The following is a 13,936-nucleotide window of genomic DNA, read 5'->3' on the forward strand; positions in this document are numbered from 1 at the left end:
TTTGTCACTGTGATCCTACTTTGGATACAGAGATTGACTATAGGGGTGTCTTTAGGCACACACTGTTCAAGAAATACAGATTGACATGGAATCAGCTATACCTTGCAGGTCGGTGAGCCTGCACTGTCTGTCGTGGTCATGATCCAGCTACCTCTGAGGCCGCAAAGACTTTCAGGGTGGACCGTTGTGCTGTTCCCAGTCCGCACAGTCCCTGAGGGTTGTGGCGCTAACCCCTTTTGTTGACTGTACTGCCAGGACCTGATGCAGAGTTGGAGGAATTTGTGGTGCCCACCACTCATGCATGTCCTCAAAGAGCTTGTCACAGTTCCTCTGAATGGATACCATCTTCATAAATATGCATGCAATCTAGTGGTAGAAATTAAGTAAACAACTAAAAGTCATTGAGGAAATAGGGAGGCATGTACAAACTCAAGCTTTTATTAAAAGATACTCATGCTAGTCCAGACATTCGACCTAGACTGGCAAGACTTGCAAGACATGGTGTCAGCTTCTGCCAGGTGTACATTTACACATTTCTGACTTGAGTTTTATAGATGATGAATTGTTTGCTTCTCTGTTATGGAGATGAAGTATTTGCATCATTAGAAATGAATAAAAAGTCAAGTATAACTCAATAATCCCTTTTCTGTCAACATCCATTATGAGCCTAGAAAAATCAATACAGCAAATTGTCATGGGTGTCTGATTCTGCGGCCCAGGCCTGGATCTGTAAATCATTCTGGGGCCATGTTCAGTGACAATGGATGATTTATTTACTATCTCTGTGCTTTAATGTGCCCTGTGATCAGGGAAAAATGCTAATACTTAGGTTGTCTTGAATATAAATCAACTACCATATGAACTATTCTAGTTACTGATGCTAAGAATAACCATGCTTTTTCTCTCATGTACTGGGATTAAGTCTATCTCTATAGAAGTTGTTCAGCTGGGTTGTAAGTCCCTACATTTACACAAGACAGATGCTCTTCGAGTGTATGTTCTTGTCCTCAAGAGCTGCTCGAGTTGCAGAAGATAGACAAATATGCAGGGCGTTCTGGTTCTGGGCTGTTATCATTTTTTCTTGCTTTTGATGGATGTTTCCCACACCCTCCAGTCGGTGGGCCACCTTCCAGGTTTCAGGGCCCATCTTCCACCCTGTGTGGAACCTTGAAGAGTGGTTCCTGGCACTTCCCCTAATCATGCTGCACTGACATGCTGCTCCTCTTTGCTCCTCTGATATCCATGGCTGCTCCACATAAAGGTTCACTCTCTCAGAGGTACGAATCAGCATCAGAAGAATGCTAGCTGTTAGAGTTGCCAATTTCTGTGAACACCCGCAAACAGCTTTCAGTTCCTGGTAAGTAATGGCTCTGCTCAGCCCAACCCCACACCCCATCCACACACACACTGCCTTGTTCTGGAAGAGCCTAGGGTTCCTGTCCACCACCTACAGCCTTCAGGGCTGTTCTGACTCTGTCCCACCAACACTGCTCTCTTCTCTGGAATTAGTTTTATTTGGTTGTGTTTTTTTAATTCTTTTTTGAAACAATATATACAAGCAGAAAAGTGCACATATATGAGTGTATTGCTCAATGTATTATCACTAACTGTACATAGAACCCATTCAGGTCCCCAACCATTCCTGACTCTGAACAGCATAAATTTGCTTTTTTGTTCTCTTTCTGTACTTTGTAGAAATAGAATTTTAAAATAGATTAAGTAAACTTCATGTAGCTTTTACCAGATATGTAAAATAGGCACAGATTTTGAAAGATACAAAGATCATTGCTTACATGTATCACACTCAGCTCTAAAAAAGGAAAAACAAAAAGGTTGTGATCGAGTATGAAAATAGGGTTGCATTGCAGATTGTCCTTTGTGTTGATTCAGTGGGGCTGGCCATTGCCCAAGTGCCCTGTCCGTCCTGGCTTTTGAATCTGCTCCTGGAGACCACCTGGGTCCCTGAAGCTTAGAAGTCCGACGGGCTTGGCTTTCTTCTAGAAGGCCTCAGACTGTGTGCTTGGCAGCAGCCCTCCTAAGGTTTTCCTTTCATGGTGAAGCCCAGACGGAGTCCCTCACACTCTTTAATGACCCAGGGGCCAGTCCTCACAGAGACTGGGTGGGTTCTGCATGTTTGTGAGACCAAGGGAGAAGCCCCAGCTCTACTCAAGCTTCAGAGCCTGAGCCTGAGCCCATCTGCCAGCCAGCATGACCCATAAACTTCTCCTGACCTATGAACTATTGGGGCAGGGTGAGCACAGCTGCAAAGTGCCCACCTCCAATGATTAGTGTCCTTCCATGGCTGGTCCCAGTCAGTGACCTGCTGTGCCTAAGGCACCATTGAAGATAGACAACAAGGTGGAGGAGCAAGTCCATTCTATCAGAGGCAACTCTTCTGCAAACCCTATGAACTCAGGTAGACTGTACTGCTCCTACTTTAGAACATGTAATTACCATCTTGCCCCAGAATGACTTGCCTTAGCACCTGAGTTCATGTCCCTCATGGTCAGAGGGGGCATGCATAGTTGCAGTGGTCATGGAACCAGTGACTCCATGAGAGTTTCTCAGAGGGGATCCATCTTCGCAAGCTGGTAGAGGCCTCCCAAGATGACTGAGGTTTTGTCACAGGTAAGCTCTGTCTCAGTTCTCCACAGGGTCTACACAGCCTACACGTGTGAGCAAGTGGTCCCCAAACAACATAGTGTGAGTTGTCACTACTCTGACTTCACAGAGTAGACAAGTCATTGCTTTGTGGTCTTGTCAACCCACAGGGCACATCGGTTGTTCCTTGCCTGGTATATGGTGATTTCAGAGCAAGGTCTAGTGAAGTTCTGTGCCTGGGAGGGGCTGGGAAGGGACTCAGTGATAACAGAGCAGGCTGGTACCCACAAGTGAGAAAGCAGGCTTCCTTTTCCCCCTAGATCGCAGGAAATCAGGTATCATGAGGGAAATGGATGCGATGAAGAGCAAGAAGAGTCAGTTTTTGTAACATATATTTTCTGTTATCTCGTTGTTTAACTTCTCGGTTTCTTTTGTGTGTGAGGTGCTTAGAATCTCAATTTCTACCTTTGTTTTCAAGATTTACCCCCAAATCTCTTATATGATCCTAAACATCATTCTTCTGTATTCGCTTTGGGGTAATTCAGTGGGTGATTTTTTTGTGTGAATTCCATTGGTTGGGGTAATCTTCAGTTGATGGCTTTTGGTTATCTTGATTTTTTTTTAATTAAAAGATTATTTTATTGGGGGCTGTTACAGCTCTTATAATAATCTAACATCAATTGCATCAAGCATATTTGTACATGTTGCCAACATTATTTTCTAAGCATTTACTTTCTAGTTGAGCCCTTGCTATCAGCCCCTTTTTCCCTCCCTCCCCCTACCATATGACCCCTTGATAAATTATAAATTATTTTCTTATCTTACACTGGCCTCTGTCTCTCTTCTTCCATGGTTTCTGTTGTTTGTCCCCTTGGTATGTGGATTTGTGTGGTTATGTGTCAATCATTGCAATCGGTTTCCCTTTCCTCCCCTTTTCCCCAACTTCCCCCCTGTCCTCCTGGGATCGCTACTTACATTTCTGTTCCTGGAATTTGTGTCCTAAGCTCTTACCTGTAACTTTGCACATCCTCTGGTCTAGCCCACAGTGCAAGGAAGGACTGGGGTAATGATAGTGGGGAGGAAGTCACACGGAACCCGAGAACTAGTATATTTCATGGGTGCTAAACTGCACCCTGCCTGCCTCATCCCTTTCTTGTGACCCTTCTGTGAAGGGATGTCCCACTGTCTGCACGCGGGTTTGGGGTCTCTGCTCTGACCCCCCTCATTCAACAATGTTTGTTTGTGATCTAAGCTTGAAGTTATCTTGATTTTTTTTAATGATTAATGCTTTTGGTTGTTGCTTGTTTGGCATAGTGCTCCAGTAGTGGATGATGTGCAGTGTTCTGGGTTGTGTAGAGGGAAATGGGTTGACTCTTTGGGTTAGAGGAGAAAGATCAGGTAATAGTTGAAAATTATATTGTGTGGAGATGATGAAGAACTGATAGGTTTGGGTGGATGGCAAGAATAGATTTGAAATGTTCAAATAGAGTACTTGAGCTATACAAAAAGTAAGGTTTATATGACAGTATTAATCACAAGTGGTTTTCTGGTTAGGAATGATTTTTGATAAATTGGAAAAGGGAATTTTAAGAGGTGTGCTAGTACTTGTTCGTCTGTGTTAAAGTGTCTGACTGAGAATGGGGAGCGAGTCTTGAGGTAGTGGTGTATGGAGGATATGAAAAGTATATCTTGTAATCTACCAGAATGATTTATCGACTCACTATATCATATATAGAGAGCCAAGCAGATCCATGTTACTGGGTTTACAACAAAGACTTCTTGTTTTGTTGACAATCTGGTTCCCTGCTTTAAAGGACTATCATATGGAAAATAGTAAATATGAGAATTCTGTGCCCTGCCATGCTTTTCCTCCTTAATCAGGGGTCCCAGGGAGGAAATAGGCCATAGGAATGGAAGTGTGATTGTTGGGGGCCATGGGGGGTTAATCAGGGGGAGGTCATGAGGTAAATCAACTAAGCTGACGACTGGAAACCACTGAGGTTGATTGCTATACTGCATTTCATGTTCTCTGGGGTCTGGGAGGCTTTTATAAAAATGATTTTTAAGTCAAAATAGTATTGAAGCACCCAGAGTTCATTTCAAGCATCTGATTTCCCAAGGCTCAGTTCCACCTACCTGTTAAATTCTGCTTGAAATTGGTCGAGTTCACTAGGAGTTTCTATATACAAGCCGTGTTTTCCCCTGAGTTGTAAGTATTAGAGAGCCATGTTGAGTGGAGAATTTCTTTAATAAAATAAGAATTCATATTTATTTTACACACGTCTCTTAACTAAGACACATGAACTTCTTAACCTGATACATTTTTAATGAGAAAAAAATGATCATATGTCAGTAACCCACACACATACATATCAAAAAGTATACCAAGTGTTTGTTCACTAGTGTCAGGGGAAGTCAGCCCCTAACACATCATTACGGGTCCGGTAGGTGCAATTGTACAGAGATAATAAGTAAAGATCATAGTAAAGTTATAGAGAGCATGAGAGATAGAAGTGAAGTATTGAAGTAAATGGAGTCAATTATTCATGGTAGCATGCTCATCTCAGCTCCTCTCGATGGTCCTCGTGGAGGGAGATAGTCCTTTTTTAATGCTAGCCCAGGCTTCTTATATTCTCTGGGGACATGCAAGCCCCCTAATTTCAGATGAGTACATAAATCGCAGGGAGGGGTTATGCCATAGGTAATGAGAAGGGGTGGTCTAGGGTCATACATGCAATACATGTCACAGAGTCAGTTTGGCCTGTTCACTGACTCAGTTGATAGATATCATTATTGGTAGGGTGAGAACGCTTGGTCACAGGCCTCAAGGAGGAATAGTTTATTGTCCCCAGTAGCAGGGAGTCAGGCCTGCCATATAGTCTGGTTGATTAACTGCCCTAGAGACCTACCCTGTAGTCTGGTGACTAACTGCCCTGGGGAGGATATCTGTAAGTGTTTGACCTCTCCTCACACACTAGAACAGTAAAAAGACAAAGACAATTGCAATGTTGGGAATCTCCCTTACAAGAAAGATAGGTGATTTGTCTGTCAGGAGAAAGGATCCAAATATTTTACAGGTTTAGGATGGAGAAATTCCAATAGATGATGTGGTACCTCTCTCTTTTACGAATATAATGCATGTATCCAAGAACTAAGTAGAAGTGATGATAAAAAAAATTGGGGACAAGTTGAGACCTAAGAAATTCAAAATAAAATAAAGCCAGGATCTTGAATGGAGCATCAAGACTCTCCTGATTGGATCAGAAACTTTGAGCCCCATTATACACTAAGGGACAATTACCACTGAAACATGGCCATATATAGATTACCCTAGTGCCAAGAACGTAAAACTTACTTCAGATATGTTAGGATACTGAAATATACATGGCTGATTATCTCTGACTCAGGTAAGCATGCCCAACTCTTATTCCCTAACAGCAGTAGTGTGTTAGACATGATATCGGGAACTGTGCTTTATAGTAGGATTTACATCCATTGTATAGTGCATGAGAATAATTACTTCCTGAGGAAAAAAAAACAAGACAGAAAAGTTCTTATGTGCCTGATTTCAGACCAGGCTGGCAGTGGTATCCTTGATGGACCACAGCACATTGAACTTTGTTCTATGTAAGCTGGCTATAGACAACTTTACCACCTCAATATGTATGAAGTTCCCTGTGCAGTGATTTACTAACTGAATTCCCTCTCCTGTATCACATAAAATGCAAGTGGTTTGTGTTTTTCTAGAAAGAAGCCTCTGCTATTTTAGAAGGAACTACATTGAAATATCACTGATGGGAGCACAGATTGCCACAGGCCCTTAAACGCAAGCTGACACATCGTTATGTAATAAATACATGTACCACATGGCAGCCATATACCTCTTAAGGATTAATGCATGAAAAAGATTGTATGTTCAGAAAATAAGTGATATTGACTTTCTAATAACATCTTTATTGAAAATGTTAGAAAATAATGGATCAATCATTTCAAAATTCCAATATATTGATGAGATACAAAAATAAAATGCCTATATAATTAAAAAGAAAATAAGTCAGAAAATTTATGTTGTTGTATTCTTGATGTTCAGTTAACCTTTATATAAAACTCTTATACATGAGTTTCTGTGGATCTGTTTATCTCAAGTACCCAGACTAACACATTATGGTACCTTAGGAGTGAGGTACCAGAGAAACAAATCGAGAGTAAATGTTTGTTCAAATGTTTGCTTACTCACATCTAACCAATCAAAGCCATCTTATAACGTGGATGGCTCCAATTCGCAGAAGCACCCGTAATGATTCACTTATGCCAGCAGCTGAACTGGTAAGGATGTGTCTGTGGCTGCCCTCCATCTCTCCCCTCTGGTCTCTGTGTTAATTCACATCCTGCAACCACCACCCACACGGACTCCGCACCCCTCCTCCTCCTCCTGGCTAACACGTCACGGAGGGGGGTTGCATTACCATGAAAGTTCTTTGTCAAAGTCTTGTTTTTTAATCCTATTAGAAATGGATACTCTTGAACCAAAACACTGGTCATATGAGGTTGGTTTCAAAATGAAGGTTGTGTCAAGAGCAGAAGAGAGCAATAACAGTAGGGAATTCTGTGTTGACGAAAAGCAAGTGAGGGAGTGGCGGAAAATGAAGGCTGACTTGGAACAGATTCCAAAAGCTAAAAAAGCTCGTAGTGGATTAATGTCTTTTTAAGGGGCTTTAGAGAGTGAATTGCATAAATGGGTTATGGAGTGTCGTTAAAATGGTTACTGTGTAACACGCATGTTAATCCGCATACGTGCTTCACAAATGGCTAAGGATGACAAACATGAAGCACCAGGCATTGAAAAATTTACTGCATCAGCAGGATAGTGTACCCACTTCCTGAATAGGTTTGGCCTAAGTTTGAGACAAAGCACAAAGATTTACCAGAAATTGCCACAAGACGCTGAAGAAAAAATTACTGTATGTCATTCCAGTCATTGATTATAAAACAAAGAAGGATTTATAATTATGACCTGGCAGATATTGAGAATATGGATGAAACTGCCATGACTTTTGATCTTCCAATCAACAGAACTATGGCAAGTTAAGGAGAAAAAAACATTTTTCTCAAAACCGCAGGAAATGAAAAAAACAAAAAAAACCACTTTACCCTTGTTCTATCACGTTTGGCTAATAGAACTAAGCTGCATCCTGTCATTATTTTTAAAAGACCTTGCCTAAAAAGATCAATTTCCCACCAAAAATTTCTGTGCATGCACATGTTAAAGGCTGGATGGATGAAGATGGGAAAAAAATGGCTGGAAGAAATTTGGAACCAATGATCAGGAGCAGACTTAAAGAAAAAGCCATCGTCACTTGTCTGGGATATTTTCAGAGCCCTCCTACCGGATGACATAAAAAAAATTGGCAAAATCTAGTAAAGTTACTTTAGCCGTGATTCCAGGTGGGCTTACATCTGTACTGCAGCCTCTGGATGTATCTTTGAATAAGCCTTTTAAAGACCATGTGTGAAGGATGTGGCATGAATGGGTGTCATTTGGTCAAGCCCAATTAACAAAAGGAGGAAATCCAATGAATCCTAACAGAGTTAACAACAAAGTGGGTTCGAGATGCATGGGAAGACATTCCAGAAGACATGGTGCAACGTGCCTTCCAGAAATGTAGTAATAGTAATGCTTTGAATGGCAGTGAAGACTGTGCTTTGTATGAAAATGACAGCAGTAGTGATGATGGCGATCTCAGTGAGGACAGCATCTATGATGACCTCACACCAGCTGAAGCTCTGCATTGGGATACAGATGATGATGAGGAATCCAGTTTTGAAGGATTTTAACTCTACATTTTAGCTTGGTTGCTGATTGAGCTAAGGGAATAGTACTCATTGTTGATACCTTATTGTTTTTGTTGAACCTGTTTTCCACTTATTGTGCTGGTTTACTAATGTTAAATGACTTTTCCTTTTGTTTTTTTTATTTAAAGTAAATATTTAAATACATTACCCCCGATGTCTCCATTTTTAGTAATTTTATTTTCATTTGTTTTGATTATTGAAACTCACCAAGTTTCTGCATTTTCTTCTTCTTTTTTAAGCCTTTTATTAGGGACTCATACAACTCTTAAACCAATCCATACATATACATACATCAATTGTATAAAGCATATCTGTACATTCTTTGTCCTATTCATTTTCAAAGCATTTGCTCTCCACTTAAGCCCTTTGCATCAGGTCCTTTTATTCCCCCTCCCTCCCTGCTCCCCCCTTCCTCATGAGCCCTTGATAATTTATAAATTGTTATTTTGTCATATCTTGCCCTATCTGGCATCTCCCTTCACCCCCTTTTCTGTTGTCCATTCCCCAGTGAGGTCACGTGTAGATCTTTGTAATCTATTCCCCCTTTCCAACCCACTCACCCTCTACCCTCCCAGTATCGCCCCTCACCCATGGTCCCGAAGGTATTATCCATCCTGGATTCACTGTGCCTCCAGCCCCTATCTGCTCCAGTGTACAACCTCTGCTCTATCCAGACTTGCAAGGTAGAATTCAGATGATAGTGGGGGCGGGAGAGGAGTGCAGGGGAGGAAGGAAGCATTTAGGCACTGGAGGAAAGCTGTATTCTTCATCAGTGCTACGCTGCACCCTGACTGACTCATCTCGTCCTCTAGACATCTCTGTGGGAGGATCTCCAGTGGCCGACAAATTGGCTTTGGGTCTCCACTCTGCACTTCCCCCTTCATTTGCTATGGTAAGATGTTATTTTTTTTTCTGATGATGCCTTATACCAGATCCCTTCGACACCTTGTGATTGCACAGGCTGGTGTGCTTCTTCCATGTAGGCTTTGTTGCTTCTGAGCTAGATGGCCACTTGTTCACCTTCAAGTCTTTAAGACCCCAGACACTATCTCTTTCGATAGCCGGGCACCATCTGCTTTCTTTGCCACATTTGCTTATGCACCCGTTTGTCCTCAGCGATCGTATCATGGAAGTGTGCACCCAATGATATGAATTGTTTGTTCTTTGATGCCTGATAACCGATCCCTTCGGAACCATGTGCTCACACAGGCTGATGTGTTCTTCCATGTGGGCTTTGTTGCTTCTGAACTAGATGGCCGCTTGTTTATCATCAAGCCTTTAAGATCCCAGACACTATCTCTTTTGATAGCCAGGCACCATCAGCTTTCTTCACCACATTTGCTTGTTCACCCGCTTTGGCTTCAGTGGTTGTCAGGAGGATGAGCATCATAGAATACCAATTTAATAGAAAAAAGTATTCATGCATCGAGGGAGTGCTTGAGTAGAGGCCCAAGGTCCTTCCGCCACCTTAATACTAAACCTATAAATATAGGCACATAGATCTATTTCCCCATCCTCCTATATATTTGCATGTACATGTCTTTGTCTAGACCTCTATAAATGCCCTTTCCCCCCTAGCTCTTTCCTCTATTTCCCTTGACTGTCCTCCTACTCCACTATCATGCTCCTTCCCCACCTGGGTTACAGATATACCTCTTCGTTACCTTACCCTTGATCATTCCCTACCAGGCCTGCCACTCCCACCTCACCAGCAATTTAGATACCATGTTGTTCCCTTGTTGCTGGGTTTGTTATCACCACTTCCTTATCCCCCACCTCCCCCTATCCCAAGTCCCCCCGGAACTGTCGGTCCCATTATTTTTCCCCCAGATAGTTCATCCAGCCTGTCTTATTTAGACAGATCTGTGGAGATAATAACATGCACAAAAACAAGACAGAGGAAAACAAAGCAATAGTATACAACAAAACAACAACAAACTACTGACAAAGAACAAAACACATCAAGAAAGAAGAGCTTGTAGTTAGTTCAAGGATCATTTGTTGGCTTTAGGAGTGTTTTCCAGTCCAGTCTGTTGAGGCAGCATGCCCTGGCCCCAAAGTCCACTTTCAGCATTCCCTGGGGACCTTGCTGCTCCATTCCCTTGCTGTTCCGCTGCACTCCCCCAGTGCTTTGCCTCAGTGTGGTGGGATCAGATCGGACGCAATTCCCACGCTGTGTCTCCAGTGCTGTCCCCTGTAGCGCCATGGGTCAGTGAGGGGCATCGTGTCTCATAGTGGGGCCAGCCTTGTTGTCCTCTCTGTGGACTGGCTGCTCCAATCAGGAACATCTTCCTCACAGTCTGGTGGGCCAGGCTATTCTCCAGTCTCTCCTCCTCCCCGTTCATCTGCTGCCATGTGCTCTGATGAGATATGTCCCTCTCTGGGTGCTGCAGAATCAATGTCATCCTTTGAAACAAATTCTTCTGGGGGAAGGGGCATTTTCTTTCTTCTTGAGCCCTTGGTATCAGCTCTTTGCTTTTCTCCCCTCCCTCTTCCATGCTCCCTCCCTCAGGAACCCTTGATAACTTATAGAGGCTATCAACAACTTGTGATCACACAGACTGATGTGCTTCTTCCATGTGAACTTTGTTGCTTATCAGCCAGATGCTTTATCATTTGATAGCCTGGCAACAACATCTTTGCTCATATTTGCTTATGCACCCACTTTGTCCTCAGCAATTGTGTTGGGAAAGTGAACATTGTGGAATGCCTGGTTAATAGAATAAAGTGTTCTTACATTGAGGGAGTTCTTGAGTACAGGCCCAATGTCCATCTGCTTCCTTAACACTAAACCTATACATATATGCACCTAGAGCAATTTCCCCATCATTCTATATACATTTACACATATACATATCTGTTTTTAGATCTCTACAATTGCCCTTTGCCTTCTAGTTTTTCCCCTATTTCCTTTTATCCCACTATCATGTTCAGCCTTCATTTGGGTTTCAGTAATTCCTCCCAGTTACATTGGCCTTGATCAAGCCCTACCAGGCCTCTTATACCCTCCTTGCCATTGAATTTGGATCAATTGTTATTCCCTTGTCCCTGGGATTTTAACACCCACTTCCTTTACCCTGCCTCCCCTTCTCCCATGTTCCCTAGAACAATCAGTCCCATTGTTTTCTCCTCCCCATTGTTTATACCACCTACCTTATTTAGATAGGCCTGCAGAGATAATATGCACAAAAAACAAGACAGTGAAAACAAAGCAACAAAAGAAAACAAAATCATAAAAACAGAGAAAAGCCTGTAAATAATTCAAAGTCCATTTGTTGATCTTTAGGAATTTTTTCTGGTGGAGTCTCATGGGGTGTCAAACCCTGGCCCCAAAGGCACTTTTCGTATTCCCTGGTCACTTTGTTGTTCTGTTCCCCTTGCTGTTCTGTTGTAGGCCCTTAGTGTTCCATCTCAGTGTGGTGGGGTCAGATCAGATGTAATTCCCACATGGTCTCCAGTGTTGTCCCCTGAAGCTGTATGGGTCAGTGAGGGGAGTCAGTCAGGGATGTCATATCTTGTAGTGGTGCTGGCCCTATAGTTCTCTCTGTGCTTTGGCTTCTCTGAAGAGCAATATTGTCCTCAGGACACTGTGAATTCTTATATTTTGTGTGAGGCTAGCAGACTGAGTCCGTTTTCTCACATTCCTTACATTGATAAGGCCATTTTCCACTGTGAATTCTCATATGTTCAGTGAGGATACAGTAAAAGTTCCCTCATTTTCCTTATATTCATAAGGTCTCTCTCCACTTAAGTCTCATATATTCACTGAGGCAAGTAGAGAGAGTAAAAGTTTTCTTAGATTCCTAAAGCCTCTCTCCACTGAGCATTCCACTATGTTGACTGAAGCTAAACAGAATGCTGGAAAGGTTTCTTACATTCCTTACATTGATAAGGCCCCTCTCCACAGTGAAGTTTCATGATTTTTGAGGGTAGTAGATTGAGAAGAGTCTCTTTTGCATTACTTACATTGATAAGGCCTCTCTCCACTGTGAATTCTCATATGTTTACTGAGGGAGGCTGATTGAGAAAAAGTTCTTTTACATTCCTTACATTCATACGGCTTCTCTCCACTGTGAGTTCTTACATGTTGATTGAGGCTAGTCATTTGAGTAAAGGTTTTCTTACATTCCTTACATTCATAAGGTCTCTGTCCATTGTGAATTCGCATATGTACATTGAGGTCAGTAGATTGAGTAAAAGCTTTGTTACATTGCTTACATTCATAAGGCCTCACTCCATTGTGAATTCTCTTATGTTGAGTGAGTTGTGAGGATCGAGTAAACGTTTTTTCACATTCCTTACATTCATAAGGCCTCTCTCCACTGTGAGTTCTCATATGTTCATTTAGCCTGCTCATTTGAGTAAAAGTTTTCTCACATTCCTTACATGCATAAGGCCTCTCTCCACTGTGAATTATCTTATGTTTATTGAGGGAGGCTGATTGAGTAAAAGTTCTTTTACATTCCTTGCATTCATAAGGTTTTTCTCCACTGTGAGTTCTCAGATGTTGATTGAGGCTAGTCTTTTGAGTAAAAGTTTTCTTACATTGTTTACATTCATAAGGCCTCACTCCATTGTGAATTCTCTTATGTTGAGTGAGTTGTGAGGATCGAGTAAACGTTTTCTCACATTCCTTGCATTCATAAGGCCTCTCTCCACTGTGAATTCTCTTATGTACACTGAGGGTAGTAGAATGAGTAAAAGCTCTGTTACATTGCTTACATTCATAAGGCCTGTCTCCACTGTGAACTCTCATATGTTGAATGAGGTGTGAGGATTTAGTAAAAGTTTTCTCACATTCCTTGCATTCATAAGGCCTCTCTCCACTTTGAGTTCTCATATGTTGATTGTGGCTAGTCATTTCAGTAAGTTTTCTCACATATCCTTACATTCATCAGGCCACTCTCCTTTGTGAATTCTCTTATGTTGAATGAGGCATATGTAGTTGAGAAAAAGCCTTACCACACTGCTTATATTCATAACACTGGAAACTCCATGAAGAGTGTTTTCCTTATATCTTCCCCTAGATTTTACTGGAAAATATCTTCTGTTGAAAACAAAAAGTTAAAAAGACATTTTTTACCATTTCATTATTAACATGGATACTAAACATTCAATTTTCTCCCTCAATTGTCTAGTAAACCATTATTTAAATATCTGGGTGTGATACAACAATAATGGTCACAGGGTTAATGAAATATATAGTGATTCTATATATGAACATAAGAGAAACATATTTCAAATATTCATAATATAATTCACAAGTACATAGTGGCAGTATGGCTAACATATTAGTGATAGACACAAATTCAAACACACACAAACATATATAGATATGAAACAAAGAAAGTATAACCAAAGTCATACATACAGGGTATATATTTTTATCTACATACATATATATGTATAATTACGAACATACTTAGAAATTACACACATGTAAATATAGATAGAAATATAAACTGCATTCTATTCAGTAACC

The 13,936-nt window shown here is 41.5% G+C and overlaps 1 protein-coding gene across 1 annotated transcript; it reads right to left on the reverse strand.

Moving 5' to 3' along the window:
• Nucleotides 1–12,412: 12,412 nt before the first annotated feature.
• On the reverse strand, nucleotides 12,413–13,315 carry LOC142427627 (uncharacterized). The gene has a single exon (XM_075532811.1). It carries the CDS (start codon nucleotides 13,313–13,315, stop codon nucleotides 12,413–12,415), a length of 903 nt encoding a protein of 300 aa, XP_075388926.1.
• Between the last annotated feature and the right edge of the window lie 621 nt (nucleotides 13,316–13,936).

The sequence above is a fragment of the Tenrec ecaudatus genome, chromosome 15, assembly GCF_050624435.1.
Source record: "Tenrec ecaudatus isolate mTenEca1 chromosome 15, mTenEca1.hap1, whole genome shotgun sequence".
NCBI lineage: Eukaryota > Metazoa > Chordata > Mammalia > Afrosoricida > Tenrecidae > Tenrec > Tenrec ecaudatus.